This window comes from Oncorhynchus mykiss, chromosome 4 (genome assembly GCF_057628025.1).
Source record: "Oncorhynchus mykiss isolate SJ-2025 chromosome 4, ASM5762802v1, whole genome shotgun sequence".
Lineage (NCBI taxonomy): Eukaryota > Metazoa > Chordata > Actinopteri > Salmoniformes > Salmonidae > Oncorhynchus > Oncorhynchus mykiss.
The window spans coordinates 33,494,897-33,521,341 of record NC_143025.1 but is presented as its reverse complement, the minus strand read 5'-3'; the positions used below and the strand labels follow the sequence as shown (position 1 = coordinate 33,521,341).

At 43.4% G+C, this 26,445-nt stretch overlaps 1 protein-coding gene across 2 annotated transcripts; it reads right to left on the bottom strand.

Annotated features, from left to right (window-relative positions):
- Positions 1-23: 23 nt before the first annotated feature.
- Positions 24-26,445, bottom strand: LOC110521714 (epoxide hydrolase 4). Of its 2 annotated transcripts, XM_036969207.2 has the most exons (7): positions 24,198-26,445; positions 17,378-17,463; positions 10,337-10,494; positions 9,309-9,437; positions 6,517-6,620; positions 5,754-5,902; positions 24-1,182 (listed from the first exon to the last, which is right to left on the bottom strand). In XM_036969207.2, the coding sequence occupies exons 1-7, from the start codon at positions 24,438-24,440 to the stop codon at positions 942-944; spliced, it is 1,110 nt and encodes a 369-aa protein (XP_036825102.1). In that variant the 5' UTR covers positions 24,441-26,445; the 3' UTR covers positions 24-941. The 2 variants fall into 2 exon arrangements, with proteins under 2 accessions (XP_036825102.1, XP_090088008.1); XM_090231882.1 differs by lacking the exons at positions 17,378-17,463; positions 24,198-26,445 and adding an exon at positions 15,087-15,272.

The window sequence follows — 26,445 nt, the reverse complement described above, 5'->3', positions numbered from 1 at the left end:
AGATTGATAATGGCTCCCCAGGCTTCACATGATAGTTTATTTGCTGCTTAAAAAACAAAAATGGTGCAGACCTGGCTCAGTGGATTTCAGAGAAAGGAATAGATACAAACAAAAAAAAAAGTGTACAATATTTAACCGTCACTGTTGTTCTATACATGAATCTCATAATGAACAACATTCTCAAAACTGAACAAACATTCTTTTTTTTTACAAAAATAATATTTTCAGTAAGACAACACTACCTGATAGAGAGGGTCTTCGTCCCAAATGACACCCTGTTCCCTGTACAAGTGTGCACTAAATAGGGAATTGGGTGCCATTTGGGACGAAGACAAGGTGTGGGACAAGAGGGATCCCAAAGGATTGTGAGAGGAGCAATCCAGTGACACATACAGCAGACAAATGCCACAGCTCAACCTCAGAAGACATGGCACAACTTTACAACGCTGCAAAACATTATACAACATTACATTAAAAGGCACCACACAATACAAACTCAGAAGGAGATTTTGCCACACATTTGTAATGTTGTAACCTACAAACTTTAAGGCGGATGTCATGTGCAGAAACGTATTTAATATGCGTCAAACATACTACTGTACTACTCAGTGTCCTCTCAATAAAATGTGCTTTTTTCCTCTTTCACTTTTGACATCTTAAAAAATAGCTGAAATGTGTAAAGATTTAAAGAATGATTGCATTATCGTTATGTTGGTTGGTTTTTCACAGGCATATTCTAGGCTTCCAGTGGTAGGAGTGGCTGGTGGGGACAGAGGGTGGGAGGGAGTGACGGAGAGAGGGAGGAGGCCTCGTTCTAGGATTACATCCCAAATGGCACCCTATTCCCCTATATAGTGCACTACTTTTGACCCGGGCCCTGGTCAAAAGTAGTGCACTATAAAGGGAATAGAGTGCCATTTGGGATGCAAACCTAGCTAGATTCAGTTCCTGTGCGTTTTGCGCCCCTCTCCCTCTTTGAGGAAGGTCCAAATTAGTGTGTTGACGATGTCAGGCTGGTCCTGCTGTAGCCAGTGGCTGGCTCCAGAGATGATGTTGAGTCGGAAGTGGTTCCGGATGTAGACCCTGCATGCCTCAGCCATCTCCTGCTCCAGGAAGGCATCCCTCTCACCCCACAACAACAACACTGGAGACTTGACATCATTCTGGCTCAGTGGGAGGGAGCTGTGGAGAGTATTAACAATAGACCTTATATGGGTTGAGGTCAATTCCATTTAAGTAAATTCAGGAAATAAACTGAAAAGCATCTGAGAACCAGAAAACTGGTTCAACGCGGACCTTCAAATCATGTGATGTAGGCCTCGCCCACAGTACTATATGTTCATGCTTTAAACATACACCACATACGTTCAAAAGTTTGGGGTCACTTAGAAATGTCCTGGTTTCTGAAAGAAAAGCACATATTTTGTCCATTAAAATAACATCAAATTGATCAGAAACACAGTGTAGACATTGTTAATGTTGTAAATGAATCCTGTAGCTGGAAACGGCAGATTTTTTTTAATGGAATATCTACATAGGCGCACAGAGGCCCATTATCAGCAACCATCACTCCTGTGTTCACAAATGCTGACGCTCCAGATACTCAACTAGTCTAAAGGAGGCCAGTTTTATTGCTTCTTTAATCAGAACTACAGTTTTCAGCTGTGCTAACATAATTGCAAAAGGGTTTTCTAATGATCAATTAGCCTTTTAAAATGATAAACTTGGATTAGCTAAGACAACGTGCCATTGCAGGGGTGTCAAAGTCAAATGGACGGAGGGCCAAATAAAAAAATCAGCTACAAGACGAGGGCCGGACTGTTCGAATGTTCATTGAAAAATTTTTAAATGACGCATATAGTCTAGTGAACCTAATTGAACCTACTGAAAACCTAACAAATATATTACAATATGATCAGATAAATAAAGCAATATTTTCTTATGGCTCTGTCAGTAATCTTTAATTTTCAACAGACACAAAAGACAAATTTCCTTTATATAAATATCCCCATAACATGAACATTAAATGAAAGAAACCGGTATTCAAGGCACCATCAGTAGACTATATTTTCTATTTTAGCAAAAGTGGGCTAAATTTACTTCAAAGAAAAAACAATAATAGCAATTTTCTATCATCCACTCAACTGAAATATTTTTAAAATATAATTGGATTGAAATACAAAAAAATAAAGTGCAAAAATCTATTAATCAAAAACAACACTTTGTTTAAGGAGAAGTAACATGCAGTGAAAACAAATATTAAATTTTAACTTTTAAACTTGAACTGAGTAAAAACTCTAAATATGTGATTGCACAGTAATGTTCACTTGTTTGAGGTTGAGGGTGATACTTGGTGGTGTCCCATCTTTTCCACAAGTTCATCAATGTTCGGGGTAAGGCTCTGAGCTGAAGAAATCCTCAGAATTGAGTGGAGGTGTTCAGCAGTAAGTCGACTTCTGTGTGATGTTTTGTTCAGGTTCATCAAAGAAAACAGTTGTTCACACAGGTATGTGCTGCCAAACATAGACAACGTTTGAGCAGCCTGGATGCGCAGCTGGGGCATTGTGCCGGGGAGGAAACGGGCGAACTCCGCAGCACCCACTGCCGCATATTTTGCCCTCAGTGCATCATTGCATTGGAGGTCAATCAACTCCATTTGGAGGTTTGGTGGTGAGCTTTCCACGTCAACAGCAAATGGGTTACCGAGCAGTTCCAACCTGCTTTTTTGTGCTTCAAAGTCAGCAAATCGGCGTCGAAAGTCAGCGGCAAGCATACCTATTTTATCAGCCAACTGTGTGCTCGGGAACGCACTGGTAGAGAGCTTCTCTTTCATGGTCTGGCAGCTGGGAAAGTGGCTCAAATTTTCTTTCCGCATCTGCGTCTCCCACAGAGTCAGTTTGGTTTTAAATGCCTTCACTGTACTGTACATATCAGAGATGACACGATCCCGACCCTGCAGCTGCAAGTTTATTGCATTCAGATGACTCGTAATGTCACACAGAAAAGCCATTTCACACAGAAACATTTCGTCTCGGAGTTGTGTTGTGTCTTTCCCTTTGCTGTCCAAGAACAGACAAATCTCCTCACGAAGCTCGAAACATCTTTGAAGCACCTTTCCCTGGCTTAGCCATCGCACCTCTGTGTGATAAGGCAAATCACCATGCTCCGTTTCTAACTCCGTCAGAAATGCCTTGAACTGGCGGTGATTCAAACCTTTGGCTCTGATAAAGTTAACTGTGCGCGTGATGATGCTCATTACATGCTCCATTTTCAAGGCTTTACCGCACAACGCTTCCTGGTGTATGATACAATGATAAGCTGTCAGCTCACCTGTCGCGTTTTCCTCTTGCATCTTTTCCCGTATCTTCGCCACCAGTCCGCTCCTGTGTCCACACATCGCAGGTGCTCCGTCGGTTGTCAAACCCACAAGTTTTTCCCAAGGCAGCTCCATCTCATTTACACATCTTGACACCTCTTCATACAAATCATGCCCCGTAGTTGTGCCATGCATAGGACGTAAAGCCAAAAACTCCTCTGTCACGCTTAGGTTGGAGTCCACTCCGCGGATGAAAATTGACAACTGGGCAATGTCAGAAATGTCGGTGCTCTCATCCACAGCCAAGGAATATGCAATAAAATCTTTTCCCTTTTTCACAAGCTGCTCTTTTAGATTGATGGACAACTGGTCTACTCTCTCGGCAATGGTGTTTCTGCTCAGACTCACATTTAAAAAGAGTTGCCTTTTTTCTGGGCAAACTTCGTCACAAACTTTAATCATGCAGTTTTTGATGAAATCCCCCTCCGTAAATGGCCGGGCTGATTTAGCGATCTCTTCTGCCAAAATAAAACTGGCCTTGACAGCAGCCTGGCCTTGTGATTTGGCTTTTTTGAACAGAGCCTGTCGAGATTTGAGGCCTCGTTTTAATTCCTCTGCCTTTTGTAGCCTTTGTTCCATGTCCATATTCTTGTTTTTGTCCGCGTGTTTCGTTTCATAATGTCGTCTCAGATTATACTCTTTCAGTACCGCCACACTTTCTCCACACAGAAGACACACAGGTTTTCCAGCTACCTTCGTGAACATATACTCCGACTCCCACCTTGTTTGAAACCCCCGGTTCTCAGTATCCACCTTCCGTTTTGCCATTTTTGATGGGTATCTGAAAGTTAATTTTACTGTGATGCTGACGACTGCTGTGCCAATAAATATTGAAATGAAGCAGCCTACTGCTCGGTGCGTCACCTTTGCATTGTGGGAAATGTAGTATTGGTGCGTGTAAAAGATCTGCGGGCTGCCGGCTTGCTGCGGGCCGGTTCTAATAATAAATCAAGATCATCCCAGGGGCCGTAAAAAACCTTCTTGCGGGCCGGATGTGGCCCGCGGGCCTTGACTCTGACATATGTGTGCCATTGGAACACAGGCGTGATGGTTGATGATAATGGGCCTCTGTACCCCTATGTAGATATTCCATTAAAAAAATCAGCCGTTTTCAGCTACAATAGTCATTTTCAACATAAAAAATGTCTACTCTGTATTTTTGATCAACTTGATGTTATTTTAAATGGACAAAACATTTGCTTTTCTTTCAAAAACAAGGACATTTCTAAGTGACCCCAAACTTTTGAACGGTAGTGTACGTGCTTGTAACCTATGTTGTAATCTCTGGAGAGGCTAATTGATTCATTTATATATAGAACACATTTCTCAGACTAATTCATAATAAAGTCAGTGACATCCTTATTATAAAATCCCTGAGCAGAACAAAATATTCGGTTCTGTTTTGAGAGACACTGACTGGCTGCTTTAAGGAAGGAGAGCAGATGGTGAAGTCAGCCATGCAAGTTGAGTTCCCATGTCAAGAACATGCACTCTCTGATGTTGTGTGTGTTTGTATGGGTCAGTGTGGTGTGGACGTGCGTGTGGACGTGCTTAACTATACTTTTGGGGACAAGAAGTCCCCACACGAATAGTAAATGAACAAAAGTCCCCACAAGGTCAAATGCTATTTCTAGGGGGTTTACGGTTAAGGTTAGTATTAGGTATAGGGTTAGGAGCTAGGGTTAGGTTTACGGTTAAGGTTAGTATTAGGTATAGGGTTAGGAGCTAGGGTTAGGTTTACGGTTAAGGTTAGTATTAGGTATAGGGTTAGGAGCTAGGGTTAGGTTTACGGTTAAGGTTAGTATTATGGAATAGGGTTAGGAGCTAGGGTTAATGTTAAGGATAAAGTTTGGGTTAATGTAAGGGTTAGGGAAACTAGGATTTTGAATGGGACTGAATTGTGTATCCCCATAAGGTTAGTTATACAAGACAGTGTGTGTGTGTGAGAGAAAGAGCCAGAGAGAAATTACATTGACAAGTTGACTCCTGTAATGAGTCAAAGACAAATAGAAAACAAACAAACAAACCAAAAAACAGAATACATTCTTCCAAAGACCAATTATTTCTCATCGTGCATCTGATTCCCAGACTGCTGTACCACTGGCAAGTGAGGGGACTTATTATATAGACCACTGAGTTTTCACAAGAGGAACTCGTTGAAAGTACAATACTATTGTATCAGATGATATCATTTCCAACACAAGAGGGCAGTAATGATTGACATTTTTAGAGGGCGCTTGTGGTAAAATGAAGAGGCAAAACAACAATGGTCAGCTTCGACATGTTCACATTGTGCATGTCCTACATAAGTATGGATGCCCACAGGAGACATCCTAATACAGAGCTCACTAATGAATCATTTCATCATCTTCCTCACCTGAAGACATTCCTGTAGTAGTTGAGGGCCCCGGTCAGGGCCCCTGGCTGGGAGAAGGCGTAGAGATAAGCCTCCATGTCCTCTGAAGTGAGCCACCGACCCTTCCTCCCAATCCCTGTACTACGGCTGGTGAACAGGCCCTTCAGCGCCTATAATACAGAGGGGACAGAAAGACACACTAGGTGGGTGAGTAACTGTGTGTGTGTGTGTGTGTGTGTGTGTGTGTGTGTGTGGATGCGCTCAAGGTGTGATTTGATCTGGATGGCACTCACAGACAAGGTCCCTTATGTCACCATCACAGTAATACAGATCAGACGATCAGTTACTATAAATGGGATGGTCGTTGTGTTGACTACTGCGAGATGACCTACACTCAAATGAGAAGGACTTAGGCACAACACAATGATTTACTGCTGTTACTCTCCCTATAATTTGTAACAAAGAAAAAATGTGAATGCATTATTTATTTAGTTATTAGGCCTGATCAATTTGATCACCTTCTGTCTTGCACAGTCAATAATTGTTAGATTTGTCTATTAATGATAGCTACCAGGAAGAACAATCGTGTTTTCGCCAATAACAAAAAAACAATTGTAGCAAATATTTTTTGCTCCATTTACAATGAAATCACAGCTGCAATCCATAAATTGTTGCCATACACAGACTCCTTGAGAAACAGCCATCACAACCATTACCCCTCCACACACACACACACACACACACACACACACACACACACACACACACCACACACACACATCACCTTAAAATCATTGATTGAGAGCATGAGCTCTGGGAAGCGAGGCAGCTGGAAGAAGAAGAAGTAGCTGGATTTCAGCAGCTGGCTGGGATGACGCAGGGCATAATCTGGAAACATGGAGGAGAGCGGAGCGTAGAGAAGAGAGACGGAGAGAATAGAGGTAGAAAGAGGAGAACAGGAGAGAAGAACAGAAGAGAAGGGAAAGAATGCAACATCAATAAAAGAGGATGAGAAGAAATCAAGAGTAAGGAGTTCCAAAATATACATTTGCACAACACTTAGAATGAAGCAAGGGTTTTGGCATGTATGATATGCAAGTATGGACGTTGGCATCTTGCAAGTGTGCAATTTAGGCAAGACACAAATGCGGCACAGTGCATTTGCAAGGGACAGAGAAGGGCTGTGGATGGGCTGTCGGTCAGTGACGTCCACTCTACAGTGCAATGCATTCGGAAAGTATTCAGACCCCTTGACTTTTTCCACATTTTGTTGCATTACAGCCTTACTCTAAAATTGATTAAATACTTTCCCCCCCTCATCTACACACAATACCCCATAATGACAAAGCCAAAAAAGGGTTTAAAATGTGTTTTTTTTTGTTGCTAAAAACAGAAATACCTTATTTACATAAGTATTCAGACCCTTTGCTATGAGACTCAAAATTGAGTTTGTCATCCTGTTTCCAATGATAATCCTTGAGATGTTTCTACAACTTGATTGGAGTCCACTTGTGGTAAATTCAATTGATTGGACATGATTTGAAAAGGCACACCTGTCTATATAAGGTAACACAGTCGACAGTGCATGTCAGAGCAAAAACCAAGCCATGATGTCGAAGGAATTGTCCGTACAGTTCCGAGACAGGATTGTGTTGAGGCACAGATCTGGGGAAGGGTACCAAAACATTTCTGCAGCATTGAAGGTCCAGTGCGCTCAGGACCTGACTGAGGCGAAGGTTCACCTTCCAGCAGGACAACGACCCTAAGCACACAGCCAAGACAATACAGGAGTGGCTTCGGGACAAGTCTCTAAATGTCCTTGAGTGGCCCAGCCAGTGCCCGGACTTGAACCCGATCTCTGGAAATACCTAAAAATAGCTGTGCAGCGACGCTCCCCATCCAACCTGACAGAGCTTGAGAGGATCTGCAGAGAAGAATGGGAGAAACTCCCCCAAATACAGGTGTGCAAAGCTTGTAGCGTCATACCAAAGAAGACTCAAAGCTGTAATCGCTGCAAAAGGTGCTTCAACAAAGTACTGAGTAAAGGGTTTGAATATTTATGCAAATGTAATATTTCCATTTTTAACACACATGCAAAAACTTATACAAACCTGTTTTTGCTTTGTCATAATGGGGTATTGTGTGTAGATTGATGAGGAAAAGCACGATTTAATCAATTTTAGAGTAAAAGGCTGCAGCGTAAGAACATGTGGAAAAGGTCAAGGCGTCTGAATACTTTCCGAATGCACTGTATCCTCTTCACCCATGTCCTCTCCTCCAGCCCAGCTGCTCCAACTACATGTTAAAGCATTACTCTATAATTACCTCCTCCATCTCCCCCTTAAGGAAGGAGACTGAGGAGCTACTAGATGAATGGAGTAAACACTTCGAGGTTATAACACCTTATAATTAAAGATGGTAATCATGGTAATAACCCCAGAGCCAAACATATTTTTCTCTAATTAGCACAAGGAGGAAGAGGTTTCTCTCCATTTATATTGAACTAGTAATTGTACTAGTGACACACAGTAGGTCGTTTCATCTGTTGTTTATCTAAGGATGGTGGCTGGTGATGACGTATCAGTGAGGGATGGGGGCAGTTCAGGACAATGACGTGGTCAGGGACTAGTCGATTGGTGTATTAAGTCTATTGCATTCAGTGTACCCACCTATGTATTCACCTATGTAGTCCATGTCATTTGTCAATGTATTTTGTTATGGCTTTTATGTTTGACTATTGCTGCAAAACAAATTTCCCTCTGAGGCACTAAAGTTGAAACTTCAACTTGAACACCGAGGGATGGTAGGACGTACCAGTGAACACAGAGGGATGGTAGGACGTACCAGTGAACACAGAGGGATGGTAGGACGTACCAGTGAACACAGAGGGATGGTAGGACGTACCAGTGAACACAGAGGGATGGTAGGACGTACCAGTGAACACAGAGGGATGGTAGGACGTACCAGTGAACACAGAGGGATGGTAGGACGTACCAGTGAACGCAGAGGGATGGTAGGACGTACCAGTGAACGCAGAGGGATGGTAGGACGTACCAGTGAACACAGAGGGATGGTAGGACGTACCAGTGAACACAGAGGGATGGTAGGACGTACCAGTGAACACAGAGGGATGGTAGGACGTACCAGTGAACACAGAGGGATGGTAGGACGTACCAGTGAACACAGAGGGATGGTAGGACGTACCAGTGAACACAGAGGGATGGTAGGACGTACCAGTGAACACAGAGGGATGGTAGGACGTACCAGTGAACGCAGAGGGATGGTAGGACGTACCAGTGAACACAGAGGGATGGTAGGACGTACCAGTGAACACAGAGGGATGGTAGGACGTACCAGTGAACACAGAGGGATTTGGGCAGTTTAAGACTCTGAGTTTGGATTGTGATGACATACTAGTGCATACAGAAGGGTGGGGGTAGTTCGGTCCCATACCAGTGAATGCAGAGGTACCCTAACCAGGTCTTTTTGGGGGGTTGAGGACTTTCTAGCAGCTGCAGGGCCCTAAGTGGCTGTATATGTCACTTATTGGCTGGGCCTGCATGGACAATGACCTACCAGTGAAGACAGATGGATGGGGGCAGTTTAAGACGATGAGTTTGGTCACCATCTCGGGGTAGTGGATGGCGAACAGCCAAGCGATGGTTCCTCCCCAATCATGGCCGACCAGGTAACATCTGTTGTAACCTGAGGAGAGATGGAGGAGAGTCTGAGTGCGCGTGACCAGGACCATTTCACTGGCCTTCCATCAGCCAAGCCTTCCATCAGCCGAGCCTTCCATCAGCCGAGCCTTCCATCAGCCGAGCCTTCCATCAGCCGAGCCTTCTTGCCAAGATATACCTCCTGAAGAAGAACAATCGTTCTGCAGTGTACAGTGAAAACAATGTGATGCCTGATTATTCAGCGTATTAGTCATCTTCTTAGGAAGGTTATTGGAAACAACTGAGCCAGTCTGGTGTGCAAGTCTAACAGATTATGTTTTGGGCAGGAGTCTTGCATGATGAATATAATATACTGCGACCATAGCTTATCTTGTTGTAAAAATTGCCGTTATTTTCCATGTGAAGCAAATAATACTGACAGTTGTACTGCTATTTGAAAAATCAGCCTTACACAAGGTGAGGGACACTGGTCTTACATAGAGGCCCCCAGGTCTATGAAAGCTTCCTGTTTCACAGAGTAAGTGTGCTCCGTGCTGCCAGGTCTGTAGTGTGTGTGTGTGTGTGTGTGTGTGCGCGCATTCTGTATCAGCACGACTACCCATAGTCAGTCAACATGAGTCAGAGGAAGCCTGTCATGTCCTGCTGTGTTGTGGGCCCACGGGGTGTTCACAGGCTGTCCAATCCACACAGTATAGCTACAATGAGAAACTTTGACTCAGCTCAGGACACCAGGCCATGTCACCCTAGTCATGGTCCCTAAAGTGTTCGTTCCTGAATCAGAGTGGGCATGTTTTGTTTCATCTTCCATCATATATACAACATACACCTGTCTCCTTATGTCTTTGTGTATAAACTAATTAAACTAATGAAAACATGTATATAAGATAGAGAGATAAGACGTGTTCGTCCACTCTCCCCTCTTACCTAGGTATTCCACAATGTCCTTGACGTCGGTGACCAGGTAGTCAAAGCGGTAGCTCTCTGTGGATGACGGCAAGTCAGACTCCCCGTAGCCTCGCAAGTCAACGGCCACCACACGGAACTCACTCTTAAACTCACGCAGCTGGTGGCGCCAGGAAAACCTGGAGGCAGATGGACAGACGAGAGAGAGAGAGAGAGAGAGAGAGAGAGAGAGAGAGAGAGAGAGAGAGAGAGAGAGAGAGAGAGAGAGAGAGAGAGAGAGAGAGAGAGAGAGAGAGAGAGATTAAGACGAGAACCATCTTTGTCTTGATGGCAGGGGAAGGTCACACACAGGACAGTATTTCATAACTAAACCCCATCTTCACTACTGCAATCAAGAGACGACATTCAGTAGAGCGCACAGTTGAAAAACCACTCACAGATAAACCGCGTTTCTCTCTTGAATACACCTACAGAGTTTATATATATTTTTTCAACTGGCACTCAGTTTCCCTTCTTCCCTTCCAAACTGAGTGAAGGTCACCTTTGTATAATATATGTCCCCCCACCCCCCGATTCTAATCCTCACAGTCATCACAGCGGAGAGGAAAAGCTCTCTGGTTGAAGATCTTGTCTGAGGTGGACTGGAGGCCGATTCTCCTCTGAACTGAAAGCCCTATAGAGGAGGACCACAAGGCCTGACTGGGGTTCTGATGAGTCAGGATAAGAGCTGGGCGGTGTCCCAAATGACACCCTATTCCCTATATAGTGCACTACTTTCGACCAAAGTCCTATGGGCCCTGGTCAAAAGTAGTGCACAAGGGAATAGGGTGCCATTTGGGACACACCTCGAGAACAGAGAAACCCAACTTCTCAGAATATAGAAGTTTAAAATAAACACAGGCACTTCCAGTTCCTCCACATAACCACATCTCAAACAGCAACCCCCCGCACCCAAGACCCTCTCTCTCTTCAGAGTGATATGGGAAGCTGTGGTTTAGCACTTTTTCAACACTGAAATAATTGAGAGGGGGAAGTTGTAAGTGTAAAATAGTCTTTCTGTCCAGCTAGGAAAAGAGAGATAGAGGTCGTGTCCCAAAAGGCCAGTGCCCATAGGGCTCTGGTCAAAAGTAGTGCACTATATACGGAATAGGGTGCTATTTGGGATACACTCAGAGTTCATCATGAATTCCTGTACAGTAGATGGGCAGTGAGGCAGCGTTCATTAATAATACACAGTGAGCTCCAAAAGTTTTGGGACAGAGACAAATGTATTGTTGTTTTGGCTCTGTACTCCAGCACTTTGGATTGGAAATGATACAATTTAATTTGCATCCAACAAATCGGGTGAACCGTTTAGAAATTACAGAACGTTTTGTACATAGTCGTCCCCCCCCCCGTTTCAGGAGACCAAAGGTATTGGGGACAAATTCACTTGTGTATTAAAGTGGTTAAAGGTTTATTAATGCTAAACTCCCCTGTTATGGTAATGGTGAGAGGTTAGCATGTCTTGGGGGAATTATATTTATACACACAAATATCATATCCACAAGACATGCTAACCTCTCACCACTACAATAACAGGGGAGATTAGCATTTGTGGGGGCGGCTATGATATTTGTGTGTCTAACTTTCTCACTCATTATTATTAACTATCCATTCAGAACTATCTGTAATCTTGGTTGCATCCAAATGAATGTAGAAGTGTTTAGAAACTTTTATTTACAATAAAAGTGATGACAAAATTATACAATACATTATTGACCATTCATTTCTATTGGGCACAAAATAATCTGAAACACAACCAAAACAAACTTTGTAGTCACAAACTTGACGTAATCATTGCATGCCACTGTTGGAATCGGGGACCAAATACTAAACTTTTGACGACTTTAATAAACATCAATGAATTTGTCTCAATACTTTTGGTCCCAAAAATGGGAGGACTATGTACAAAAAGTGCTGTAATTTCAAAACGGTTCAATCGATATGGATGAAAACACCCTCAAATGAAAATGTCCAGTCTGCACTTTAATCTTAGTCATTGTATCAATTCAAATCCAAAATGCTGGAGTACAAAGCCAAAACATCAAAATATGTGTCACTTTCCTAATACTTTTAGAGCTCACTGTATAACATATATGCCATTTAGCAGACACTTTTATCCAAAGCAACTTAGTCACGTGTGCATACATTTTACAACTGGGTGGCGCGGGAATCAAACCGACAACCCTGCCAGTGCAAGCACCAGGCTCTACCAACTGAGCCATACAGGCCATACGAAGACTTCAACTAAGAAATCAAATCAAATTTTATTTGTCACATACACATGGTTAGCAGATGTTAATGCGAGTGTAGCGAAATGCTTGTGCTTCTAGTTCCGACAATGCAGTAATAACAAGTAATCTAACTAACAATTCCAAAACGACTGTCTTGTACACAGTGTAAGGGGATAAAGAATATGTACATAAGGATATATGAATGAGTGATGGTACAGAGCAGCATAGGCAAGATACAGTAGATGGTATCGAGTACAGTATGTACAAATGAGATGAGTATGTAAACAAAGTGGCATAGTTTAAAGTGGCTAGTGATACATGTATTACATAAGGATACAGTCGATGATATAGAGTACAGTATATACGTATGCATATGAGATGAATAATTTAGGGTAAGTAACATTATATAAGGTAGCATTGTTTAAAGTGGCTAGTGATATATTTACATCATTTCCCATCAATTCCCATTATTAAAGTGGCTGGAGTTGAGTCAGTGTCAGTGTGTTGGCAGCAGCCACTCCGTGTTAGTGATGGCTGTTTAACAGTCTGATGGCCTTGAGATAGAAGCTGTTTTTCAGTCTCTCGGTCCCAGCTTTGATGCACCTGTACTGACCTCGCCTTCTGGATGATAGCGGGGTGAACAGGCAGTGGCTCGGGTGGTTGATGTCCTTGATGATCTTTATGGCCTTCCTGTGACATCGGGTGGTGTAGGTGTCCTGGAGGGCAGGTAGTTTGCCCCCGGTGATGCGTTGTGCAGACCTCACTACCCTCTGGAGAGCCTTACGGTTGAGGGCGGTGCAGTTGCCATACCAGGCGGTGATACAGCCCGCCAGGATGCTCTCGATTGTGCATCTGTAGAAGTTTGTGAGTGCTTTTGGTGACAAGCCAAATTTCTTCAGCCTCCTGAGGTTGAAGAGGCGCTGCTGCGCCTTCTTCACGATGCTGTCTGTGTGAGTGGACCAATTCAGTTTGTCTGTGATGTGTATGCCGAGGAACTTAAAACTTGCTACCCTCTCCACTACTGTTCCATCGATGTGGATAGGGGGGTGTTCCCTCTGCTGTTTCCTGAAGTCCACAATCATCTCCTTAGTTTTGTTGAGTGTGAGGTTATTTTCCTGACACCACACTCCGAGGGCCCTCACCTCCTCCCTGTAGGCCGTCTCGTCGTTGTTGGTAATCAAGCCTACCACTGTTGTGTCGTCCGCAAACTTGATGATTGAGTTGGAGGCGTGCGTGGCCACGCAGTCGTGGGTGAACAGGGAGTACAGGAGAGGGCTCAGAACGCACCCTTGTGGGGCCCCAGTGTTGAGGATCAGCGGGGAGGAGATGTTGTTGCCTACCCTCACCACCTGGGGGCGGCCCGTCAGGAAGTCCAGTACCCAGTTGCACAGGGCGGGGTCGAGACCCAGGGTCTCGAGCTTGATGACGAGCTTGGAGGGTACTATGGTGTTGAATGCCGAGCTGTAGTCGATGAACAGCATTCTCACATAGGTATTCCTCTTGTCCAGATGGGTTAGGGCAGTGTGCAGTGTGGTTGAGATTGCATCGTCTGTGGACCTATTTGGGCGGTAAGCAAATTGGAGTGGGTCTAGGGTGTCAGGTAGGGTGGAGGTGATATGGTCCTTGACTAGTCTCTCAAAGCACTTCATGATGACGGATGTGAGTGCTACGGGGCGGTAGTCGTTTAGCTCAGTTACCTTAGCTTTCTTGGGAACAGGAACAATGGTGGCCCTCTTGAAGCATGTGGGAACAGCAGACTGGTATAGGGATTGATTGAATATGTCCGTAAACACACCGGCCAGCTGGTCTGCGCATGCTCTGAGGGCGCGGCTGGGGATGCCGTCTGGGCCTGCAGCCTTGCGAGGGTTAAGACGTTTAAATGTCTTACTCACCTCGGCTGCAGTGAAGGAGAGACCGCATGTTTTCGTTGCAGGCCGTGTCAGTGGCACTGTATTGTCCTCAAAGCGGGCAAAAAAGTTATTTAGTCTGCCTGGGAGCAAGATACGTTCTTATGATGCAGTAACAATGTACAGTAGAGAAGAGGTCAAAGCGTTGGTTACATAATAGAGTAGGGTGTCCACTCACTCTGCCCAGATGGAATTTTACCAAGACAAATATGATTCTTCATGTTCTGAATCGTTCAGTGGGGTCTTTCTGTAACATATCATTATATCAGAAAAGTCAGATTTCGTTTAGATAATACATCCGATAATAAGCACCGAGCTCTGTTTGACAGAGCGCTAACGGTACCGCTTCTCGCAGTGACTTTCGAGGATTTAACGTCTTCTGCAAAGTTCTGTCCGCGGGTCGCAAAAAAACGTAAAATTAACATCACACGAGCAAAATTAAATATAAAAGGCTTTGAAAATAAAAAGCGTCTGGTACGCTCAGTGCTCCGTTGACATTTCACAAAGGAATTGTACATTAATATAAAAAGCGCATACTAAAATATGAAAATACTACATGTCATGTCTCAAAATCGATATCCATCTTACCTCGTTGTTTTATGTCCTCCGGATTCAAGAAGAAAGAAGACGAGTTCAACGGTGAGCGTGTCAGTTTGTCTCTCACAGAGCATCCAGCCTAGCTGACGCAAAGCTATTTTCCAGACTTTGGACCACTTGTTTCTCCACCTCTGGCCATTGATTTAGTCACCCTAATCTCAGCCATCCTACAAGGGTAAAAACTCCAATAACCTTTGACCCGATTATGATAGAGACATGTGGTTTGGACCATTGATTTTCTTAGAGGAGTATCTACATAACATATTATTTTACTCATTGGTCAAAATATGTGTTTTTGATAGGACACCCACGATAGAATACTATTGTACAGTGCCTTGCGAAAGTATTCGGCCCCCTTGAACTTTGAGACCTTTTGCCACATTTCAGGCTTCAAACATAAAGATATAAAACTGTATTTTTTTGTGAAGAATCAACAACAAGTGGGACACAATCATGAAGTGGAACGACATTTATTGGATATTTCAAACTTTTTTAACAAATCAAAAACGGAAAAATTGGGTGTGCAAAATTATTCAGCCCCTTTACTTTCAGTGCAGCAAACTCTCTCCAGAAGTTCAGTGAGGATCTCTGAATGATCCAATGTTGACCTAAATGACTAATGATGATAAATTACAATCCACCTGTGTGTAATCAAGTCTCCGTATAAATGCACCTGCACTGCGATAGTCTCAGAGGTCCGTTAAAAGTGCAGAGAGCATCATGAAGAACAAGGAACACACCAGGCAGGTCCGAGATACTGTTGTGAAGAAGTTTAAAGCCGGATTTGGATACAAAAATATTTCCCAAGCTTTAAACATCCCAAGGAGCACTGTGCAAGCGATAATATTGAAATGGAAGGAGTATCAGACCACTGCAAATCTACCAAGACCTGGCTGTCCCTCTAAACTTTCAGCTCATACAAGGAGAAGACTGATCAGAGATGCAGCCAAGAGGCCCATGATCACTCTGGATGAACTGTAGAGATCTACAGCTGAGGTGGGAGACTCTGTCCATAGGACAACAATCAGTCGTATATTGCACAAATCTGGCCTTTATGGAAGAGTGGCAAGAAGAAAGCCATTTCTTAAAGATATCCATAAAAAGTGTCGTTTAAAGTTGCCACAAGCCACCTGGGAGACACACCAAACATGTGGAAGAAGGTGCTCTGGTCAGATGAAACCAAAATTGAACTTTTTGGCAACAATGCAAAACGTTATGTTTGGCGTAAAAGCAACACAGCTGAACACACCATCCCCGCTGTCAAACATGGTGGTGGCAGCATCATGGTTTGGGCCTGCTTTTCTTCAGCAGGGACAGGGAAGATGGTTAAAATTGATGGGAAGATGGATGGAGCCAAATACAGGACCATTCTGGAAGAAAACCTGATGGAGTCTGCAAAAGACCTGAGACTGGGACGGAGATTTGTCTTCCAACAAGACAATGATCCAAAACATAAAGCAAAATCTACAATGGAATGGTTCAAAAATAAACATATCCAGGTGTTAGAATGGCCAAGTCAAAGTCCAGACCTGAATCCAATCGAGAATCTGTGGAAAGAACTGAAAACTGCTGTTCACAAATGCTCTCCATCCAACCTCACTGAGCTCGAGCTGTTTTGCAAGGAGGAATGGGAAAAAATTTCAGTCTCTCGATGTGCAAAACTGATAGAGACATACCCCAAGCGACTTACAGCTGTAATTGCAGCAAAAGGTGGCGCTACAAAGTATTAACTTAAGGGGGCTGAATAATTTTGCACGCCCAATTTCAGTTTTTGATTTGTTAAAGAAGTTTGAAATATCCAATAAATGTCGTTCCATTTCATGATTGTGTCCCACTTGTTGTTGATTCTTCACAAAAAAATACAGTTTTATATCTTTATGTTTGAAGCCTGAAATGTGGCAAAAGGTCGCAAAGTTCAAGGGGGCCGAATACTTTCGCAAGGCACTGTATGAGGTTGATACAGCAGTGGGCTACTATAAGGGGTCGGTGATTCAAGGGGGACCTGGTTGGTTAGTTTACAACAGAGCTCCTTTCAAAAATGCTTTCTAACTATAAAAAACACAAATAAAAAGAACAAAACTTGACTTGACAGGCAATACCAATATAATAGTTTGGTCTATATTAAGACTAGATATTCCTGGACAAAAAAGCAAGAAAAAATAAGAATTTCTATTGAAAGTGACTATTAGTTCAGGACTAGGCTTAATCTGTGTCCTGGTTGGGACACAGGCCCCATATGTGTATATAATGTGTAGATGCAGTGTGTAGTCTAGAAGTCTTACCAGAACTCTGGGAAGCCATGCAAAAACAGCATGAGTGGTTTCCCTCGCTCTCCAGCAGCAACATAGTGAAACCTCAGACCAGACTCCTGAGAATAAAGACAGAGGACAGATCAGTCAGTCAGTCACCAGGGACACACTATAATATCGTGTCATCACTTCCCTGCCCTCTATCACGTAGGCTGTTACTGTCTGCTCTCTGGCTGCGCCCCAAATTAGTATTTTAGTAGAAGCTGTTATCCAGAGCAACTTAGTTGCATTCACCCTATTCCATATATAGTGCACTATGTAAGGAATATGGTGTAATTTAGGACGAAGATACTGTCTACTCTCTGTGACATAAACCTATCATCCTCAAACATCGCTGTGTGCGTTATGGCACTGTAAAACAGGGAGAGAACAGGGACAGAGCAGGGCCATCGCATAAACACAGCGCTGGCCTGCCTTCTGGTCATTCCAGTATGAAGCATTCTGTATATTATGAAATCTGTCAATGACATTTATAGCCAATTTTATTCAAATTATTGTAAATGCATGTTTTAATGGTTTGTAGAATAGGTTATTTTTATGGTCAAACCATTGAGTAAAGTGCAAATTCATTTCTTCGGTTTTTGTTCATCTGCATGGACTTGTAGTTTACTGTATCTGTAAAAACAGCCAAGCAGTCAGTTATGGTATGTGTCCATGCCCTCTAGCTTGTCATTTTAGTCAGAATGCCCAACAGCCCATTAGTCAGTCACTAGAGGTTGACCGATTAATTGGAATAGCCAATTAATTAAGGCCGGTTTCAAGTTTGCATAACAATCGGAAATCGGTAATTTTGGACGCCGATTTAAAAAAAAAACTTTATTTAATCTTTATTTAACTAGGCAAGTCAGTTAAGAACGCATTCTTATTTTCAATGACGGCCTAGGAACAGTGTGTTAACTGCCTTGTTCAGGGGCAGAACGACAGATTTTTACCTTGTCAGCTCAGGAATTCAATCTTGCAACCTTACGGTTAACTAGTCCAACTCTCTAACCACCTGCCTCACGAGGAGCCCGCCTGTTACGCGAATGCAGTAAGAAGCCAAGGTAAGTTGCTAGCTAGCATTAAACTTACCTTATAAAAAACAATCAATCAATCATAATCACTAGTTATAACTACACATGGTTGATGATATTAATAGTTTATCTAGCGTGTCCTGCGTTGCATATAATCGATGCAGTGCGCATTCGCGAAAAAGGACTGTCGTTGCTCCAATGTGTACCTAACCATAAACAATGCCTTTCTTAAAATCAATATACAGAAGTATATATTTTTAAACCTGCATATTTAGCTAAAAGAAATCCAGGTTAGCAGGAAATATTAACCAGGTGAAATTGTGTCACTTCTCTTGCGTTCATTGCACGCAGAGTCAGGGTATATGCAACAGTTTGTGCCGCCTGGCTCTTTGCAAACTAATTTGCCATAATTTTACATAATTATGACATAACATTGAAGGTTGTGCAATGTAACAGGAATATTTAGACTTATGGATGTCACCCGTTAGATAAAATACAGAACGGTTCGGTATTTCCCTGAAAGAATAAACATTTTGTTTTTGAGATGATAGTTTCCGGATTCGACCATATTAATGACCTAAGGCTCGTATTACTGTGTGTTATTATGTTATAATTAAGTCTATGATTTGATAGAGCAGTCTGACAGCAATAGTAGGCACCAGCAGGCTCGTAAGCATTCATTCAAACAGCACTTTCGTGCATTTTGCCAGCAGCTCTTCGCAATGCTTCAAGCATTGCGCTGTTTATGACTTCAAGCCTATCAACTCCCGAGATTAGGCTGGTGTAACCGATGTGAAATGGCTAGTTAGCGGGGTGCGCGCTAATAGCGTTTCAAACAGCACTTTCTCTGAGACTTGGAGTAGTTATTCCCCTTGCTCTGCATGGGTAATGCTGCTTCGAGGGTGGCTGTTGTCGATGTGTTCCTGGTTCGAGCCCAGGTAGGAGCGAGGAGAGGGATGGAAGCTATACTGTTACACTGGCAATAATAAAGTGCCTATAAGAACATCCAATAGTCAAAGGTATATGAAATACAAATCGCATAGAGAGAAATAGTCCTATAATAACTACAACCTAAAACTTCTTACCTGGGAATATTGAAGACTCATATTAAAAGGAACCACCAGCTTTCATATGTTCTCATGTTCTGAGCAAGGAACTTAAACGTTAGCTTTCTTAAATTGCACATATTGCACTTTTACTTTCTTCTCCAACACTTTGTTTTTGCGTTATTTAAACCAAATTGAACATGTTTCATTATTTATTTGAGGCTAAATTGATTTTATTGATGTATTATATTAAGTTAAAATAAGTATTCATTCAGTATTGTTGTAATTGTCATAATTACAAGTACATTTTAAAAAAAAATCTAAAATCGTCAGATTAATCGGTATCGGCTTTTTTTGGTCCTCCAATAATTGGTATCAGTATCGGCATTGAAAAATCATAATCGGTCGACCTCTATCAGTCACCCTTCTTTTTTCAACCAGAGACATTCTCTGTCACTTGCTCGTTGTAAGTCCCACTTCCAGCTAGTGAGTTGCGGTGAAGACAAGTGGACACTGTGAGTTCTCCTCAGAAGACAAGTTGCACCAAGTTTTAGCGTTGAGCAGAGCATGGACCGCCAGTGACAACGCTGTCTGCGTTTACACAGCCAGCGTGACGAGATTGATGAGCTTATTGAAGCAGTCAGGAAGATGGAAGGTTCCTACAGTCCACCCAATCAATGTCGCCAGTACCCACCTGAACCTGACGGACACTGCCAGTTGTCACATGACCGGCTCAGCCAGCCTTTCAACAGTTCTCTCCTTTAACAACTGAAAGAAGTCTCAGAGGGGGAGAACAGGGACTTGTGCCACCAAGCTGTCCAAGACATCATCTCAGAGATTGTCATGCAACAGAAGCACCAGAATGAGGTCCAGCGGTTCTACAGTCTTCTCCAGGGACAGAGGAGCTATCCGAGCTCACTGTCGCAATCAGCTCCTGTCGCAGTCTCAACTGGTACCCAGTGGTGCCATCGCCGTCTCCAATGACAGAGGTTTTGCAGACCCCTGTTCTGGACCCAAGATAAATCCTCACATCCCTGACTGTTGTCGAGGAGGAAAACCTACAGACTTCTCAAAGTATGGAGGAGCTGCCAGAGTCACCCAGAGGGAGAAGCCTACTCCTACTCCATCTGACACCTCCGAATGTCAGTTGGTCCATAATGCGGGAACACTGTAGGCGCCAAGTCCAGCCCTGCCACTCAGACCTTTCCCGTCCCTTCCTGGTGGGATCTGCCTAGTCTTACCTTCGACGTCCAGCCTGCTGCTGTCCAAAGATGTCTCCCTGCACCTCCCTGGGAACCCCTCCAGTCTCTGCTGCAGTAGCTCAGTCTGTGTCTGCTGTCAAATCAAAGTTTATTTGTCACGTGCGCTGAATACAACAGGTAGACCTTACAGTGAAATGCTTACAGTCCCTGCTGGTCTTAGCCTTGGGATTCTTGCTAGTCCCTCCGAACTGTGTCCCTCTAGCTCCTGCCTTGGGAGACCGAGGTGTTCAGTATCCTGTCGTAGGAGAAACCTCACCCTCTGCCCTACTAGGTCCTCGGTCAATAGCCTCAGAGGGTCCAGAGCATCTTAGCCCTCAGTTCCCTGATCACCTAGGGAAAGGGGATACCTATTCAGTTGCCTAACAATGCATTCAACCGAAATGGATCTTCCACATTTAACCCAAACTCTCCCAGTAGGCCCCGTGCTTTCTGTCCTGATAGATATGACATCCCATAGCTCACAGTCTGTAGCCCAGTCAGGCCCCAAATCACTAGCTCTGTCAGGCTCAAGTCAACAGCTCTGGGCAACAATCAGTCAGTTTCTCCTGCACCAGGGTTCCAGATTCTCCCACCTTTGGGTATTTTTCTCACTCTCTTTTAGGTGTGCAGCTGTCTCCTGTCCTGAGATCTCTGACTATTGCCGCTGTGGGAATCCAGTTGATCTCAGTTCCTGACGCGCAGCCCTCTCCTGTAGCTGACGTGGGGTTCTGGCTGGCTGCTATCCTGAAATCGCTGCCCCTTACTGTTGTGGAGATCCAGCCGACTTCAGCCCGTCCTGGGGGCCTCTCCTGTCGCTGACGGGCGGGATCGCCATCTTCAGTTCGGAGGCTCTCGTTGAGCTCTGCTACGGCCCTGCGATCTCCGGTCCTGAAACCTTTGTTGATACCTGTGACCTTGCCATCTGCAGTCCCGGGGCCTTGTCTGATCTTCCTGCTGCAGCCTGACCTCCTGATCCGGGGCCTTCACCTGGTCCCTCTGCCTGTGTCCGGACTGTCCGGTGGCCACCACCCATTGCTGCTTTGTGGATCCAGTCACCAAAGTATCCAGTCCCAGGGTCCTTGCCGAGCTCTGCCACTGCAGCCCTGATGTCTCCAGTCCTGGTGTCCTCAGTTGACACCATGCCGGGGGTCAAGATGACTCCTGCTCCTCTGCTGGGGGGCCTTACAAGCCTTCACTGCATCCTGTTTCTCCCATCTTCTAGAACAGCCTTACAGCCTAAACTGGCTCCCGCCATGTCACACGCCCTGATCTGGTGACCTCAAGCACCTTTGTGACGAGGCAGCCAGCTGCACCAAGAGACAGGACATCTGTTGGACCAGTCGCCCGTCTGGTTTACGTCTCTGCCTCGCTGGATGACCACAAGTCTTCATGTCATCCCTTGCTGCCCTTTGTTATTGAGTGCAACTCTATACAACACATTTTGGGGCGGCTTTAAAAATGGCCATGCAGTCAGTCATGGTAAGTCTCTATACATCTCTAGTTTGTCCCTTTAGTTAGAATGCCTAACATCTCCTCAGTCAATCACCCTTCCATTTCTAACCAATCAGAGACATTCTCTATCACTTGCTCGTTGTAAGTCCCACCTCCAGCCAATGCACTGTGGTCAGTGTTGCAATGTTCACGGTTTTCCCACCAAATTGGGCTACTTTGAAAACAATGTTGTGGGTGAAAATGTATTTGTCATGGGTTGCAGGTTTTTGGGCTATTTCTAAGTTGCCCCGTGGCCACAATGACATTTCTCTACACCTGCAATAACATCTGCTAAATATGTGTATGTGACCAAACACATTTGATTCAATTTGTCTTAAAAGTATATATATTTCACTGTGACTTGCTTCTGACTGTCAGGCAGTGAGGCAGGCTGTTGCTGAGTGAGTGGTGGGGAGGTCCTCAATGAAACTGATATTAGGCTAAATGTGAAGAATTATACATTTGCCTCTGTTGGCCATCAACTAGTGTATTAATTTATATGTCGTTGTAGTCTACCATCACTGGAGTCATTGCAAATCAATTTGTTCAACTTCTGTAGCCTACCTGGAGGCTGGCAAACCAATTTAATAAAGATCCTTTAACTTCAGTTTATTGTTGTTGTAGCCTTGTGTTATTATGCAGTTATTCATGGACATTTTAAGTTGATTAAATTGGAAATAATCAAAGCTCTATCACAATTGCCTATCAGTTGTTGGAACGCATTAGATTGACAGTAACAGCAGCCAGATTAGGCTACAGGTAAAACCAATTCTAAAAAATAAACACTGGCTGTTGTTGACAAGCATATTCAGTTCATATACATAATATTTAATTCAGTGATTGAAATTATGACCCCCCCCCCCCCATCCTCAGTAGCCTATTCCAGCAGGCTTTTGGGAAACACAAGCACTCTTAATCACCTCGCTATTCATGTTGAATAAATGAGTCTGTTAATTTGAACTAAGCAAGCTGCTAAATCGTTCAGTTTACATCTTACCTACATATTGTCTAGGCTACTGTAGACTATCTGAATTGAGATGTAGGCCTATCAGGGGCTATAGGTTACCTGCCTTTATCCAAGAAAACCATGGCAAAATGTAATTACATTCATAAACCCAGATTTTGATCTGTAGCCTATGCCTATTGAAATCAAGTCAAAATCGCAAATGGGCCATTTGTTGTCTTAACATTTGGCACATAATATCAGCACAATTGCCAGAAGAAAAAAAACATTAGTTTATGTTCATCCAAGTTTTGTTGCTCAGGGATTTCGAGATCCTCTGTCCATCCTTCATCACTCAAACTCTCAAATGGTCCTTCGATTCTACAACCAAGCCATATTTTTTCAGTATCTCATTTCTGATTTAACAACATCACAGTATCCTAAAATCCCCAGATACACAGCTCAAGTTTATTCTGGCAAAATGTAGCTAGGTTACTTACTGACCAAGTTAAATCCCACAGTTACTTTGGATTTCAAGTAACATATATTATTCTTACAGCTGAACTGTCACATTCTTATTATGAGTATGCATTTTATGCTATGTGAATCCTACGAGGGATATTGTCTTCATAAATAAATACTTAAAAAAAAAAAAAAAAGGAGAATTTACAGTTTAGCATACCTCCATTCTCCGTACTCACATGAAATCGTGATATTTGTCACGAATCACAACAGGATAATATAACTGCTGCTGCTGCTGCTGCTGCTCCTAATGGAGCTCTTTTCAGCACTACCTCAGAGTTGAGCGCAGAAATTAATAACAGTAGCCTACCGACACTGAACATCTTATACCTGCATAACGTTTCTCTGAAATGCCCCCAAAAATAAACATATGCGCCCACGATTTGCATGTAGCCTGAAGGCCTATTTTGATTTATTTCTGATTTCAACGCTACAGGCAAGCTAGGCGCAAACAAAATGACCTATGCAGACCTCTCATGAACACAAAAGGCTATTTCCCAATCCCAAATAGTCGTATTTTCACCTGCGGTACTTTACCTTTATTCTAACATAACAGTGCGTTCCCAAGGACGTGTCGTTCAGGCATGCAGGGGGTGTTTCGCGAATTCCCCACTGGAAGGTTGTTGACGGCCTTAAAATTATGTTCCACCAAAGTTTCAGCAGCGCTACGGCAGTGCAAAGGGCACAATAACCGTATATCAACGACCAATAACCCAAAACTCGGATCCTCAGCGTGAGTCCGATTGTAAACATGAGCAAGTTATAGAGCACTCTCGCCATCTTTACATTAATGCGGAAAACACCGCGGTTCACGTTACCTACCTAGCTACCTATTTATTATTTTGTTAATTGGTTGATTATCATGAAATATCGCTCATCGTTATCCGGTAGTCCGGTGTCGCCCTACTAACAGTGTATCTGCATGACTGTCTGTCCGCCACTCGCACCAGGGAGGATTCCTGTTCTATTCTAAACCGGCTAAATGAATCGTTCACGATTGGAGCAGCAAATCAGAATTCACGCGTGAGTTTGATGACAACAAAGGTTGTATAGCTCGAGATGGTTGATTAACTCCTTCTGCTGTATAATACGAGACTCCTCGTCACCTCCAAAACCTTCCCATGTGTTTAGAAAGCAAAACAGGAGATATGGAGTTTCTGACTGTAACTGATCTTTACACCTCACCCTCTCTGGGATTAAAGGTGAAAGACCGTTACTCATGCCTCAAGGGTAAAAAATAATCTCTGACTTCAAGGGCTGTAATCCATTGATCAAACCAAGGGTGAGGGATGCTGACATGGGAAGTATATGGAAGTACAAAGGTTCATGTACAGAACTGACTCCCAGTGAGTGTCTTGCTATTATTGCAACATACTGGCATGCAGTTGGGGACAACAGCCTTTGGGTGCATGAGTAAAAAACCCTGAAATATTATTTCATAGATATTATATACAGTTGCATTCAGAAGTTTACATAGACTCAGGTTGGAGTCATTAAAACGAGTTTTTCTTGTTAACAAACTATAGTTTTGGCAAGTTGGTTAGGACATCTACTGTGTGCATGACACAAGTAATTTTTCCAACAATTGTTTACAGACAGATTATTTCACTTATAATTCACTGTATCACAATTCCAGTGGGTCCGAAGTTTACATACACTAAATTGACTGTGCCTTTAAACAGCTTGGAAAATTCCAGAAAATGTCATGGCTTTAGAAGCTTCTGATAGGCTAATTGATGTCATTTGAGTCAATTGGAGGTGTACCTGTGGATGTATTTCAAGGCCTACCTTCAAACTCAGTGCCTCTTTGCTTGACATCATGGGAAAATCAAAATAAAACAGCCAAGACCTCCACAAGTCTGTGTAGACCTTTTTTGTAGACCTCCACAAGTCTGATTCATCCTTGGGACAATTTCCAAACGCCTGAAGGTACCACGTTCATCTGTACAAGCAATAGTACGCAAGTATAAACACCATGGGACCACGCAGCCGTCATACCCCTCAGGAAGGAGACACGTTCTGTCTCTTAGAGATGAATGTACTTTGGTGCGAAAAGTGCAAATCAATCCCAGAACAGCAGCAAAGGACCTTGTGACGATGTGAAGATGCTGGAGGAAACAGGTACAAAAGTATTATATCCATAGTAAAACAAGTCTTATATTGACATAACCTGAAAGGCCTCTCAGCAAGGAAGAAGCCACTGCTCCAAAACCGCCATTAAAAAAGCCAGACTACGGTTTGCAACTGCACATGGGGACAAAGATCGTACTTTTTGGAGAAATGGAGAAATGTTCTCTGGTCTGATGAAACAAAATAGAACTGTTTGGCCATAATGACCATCGTTATGTTAGGAGGAAAAAGGGGGAGGGCGGCTTGCAAGCCGAAGAACACCATCCCAACTGTGAAGCACGGGTGTGGCAGCATCATGTTGTGGGGGTGCTTTACTGCAGGAGGGACTGGTGCACTTCACAAAATAGATGGCATCATGAGCTAGGTAAATTATGTGGATATATTGAAGCAACATCTCAAGACATCAGTCAGGAAGTTAAAGCTTGGTCGCAAATGGGTCTTCCAAATGGACAATGACCCCAAGCATACTTCCAAAGTTGAGGCAAATTGGCTTAAGGACAACAAAGTCAAGGTATTGGAGTGGCCATCACAAAGCCCTGACCTCAATCCCATAGAAAATTTGTGGGCAGAACTGAAAAGGCGTGTGCAAGCAAGGAGGCCTACAAACCTGACTCAGTTACACCAGCTCTGTCAGGAGGAATGGGTCAAAATTCAC

Excerpts from the sequence above, each read along its gene's own strand:
- LOC110521714 (XM_036969207.2), bottom strand. The coding sequence starts at position 24,440 with ATGGCGAGAGTGCTCTATAACTTGCTCATGTTTACAATCGGACTCACG. Across the intron at positions 6,621-9,308 it reads CCATCCATCTGTCTTCACTG|ATTATGCCCTGCGTCATCCC; the intron begins GTAGGTCATTGT and ends CCATGTTTCCAG. Across the intron at positions 5,903-6,516 it reads TCTCAATCAATGATTTTAAG|GCGCTGAAGGGCCTGTTCAC; the intron begins GTGATGTGTGTG and ends TCTGTATTATAG.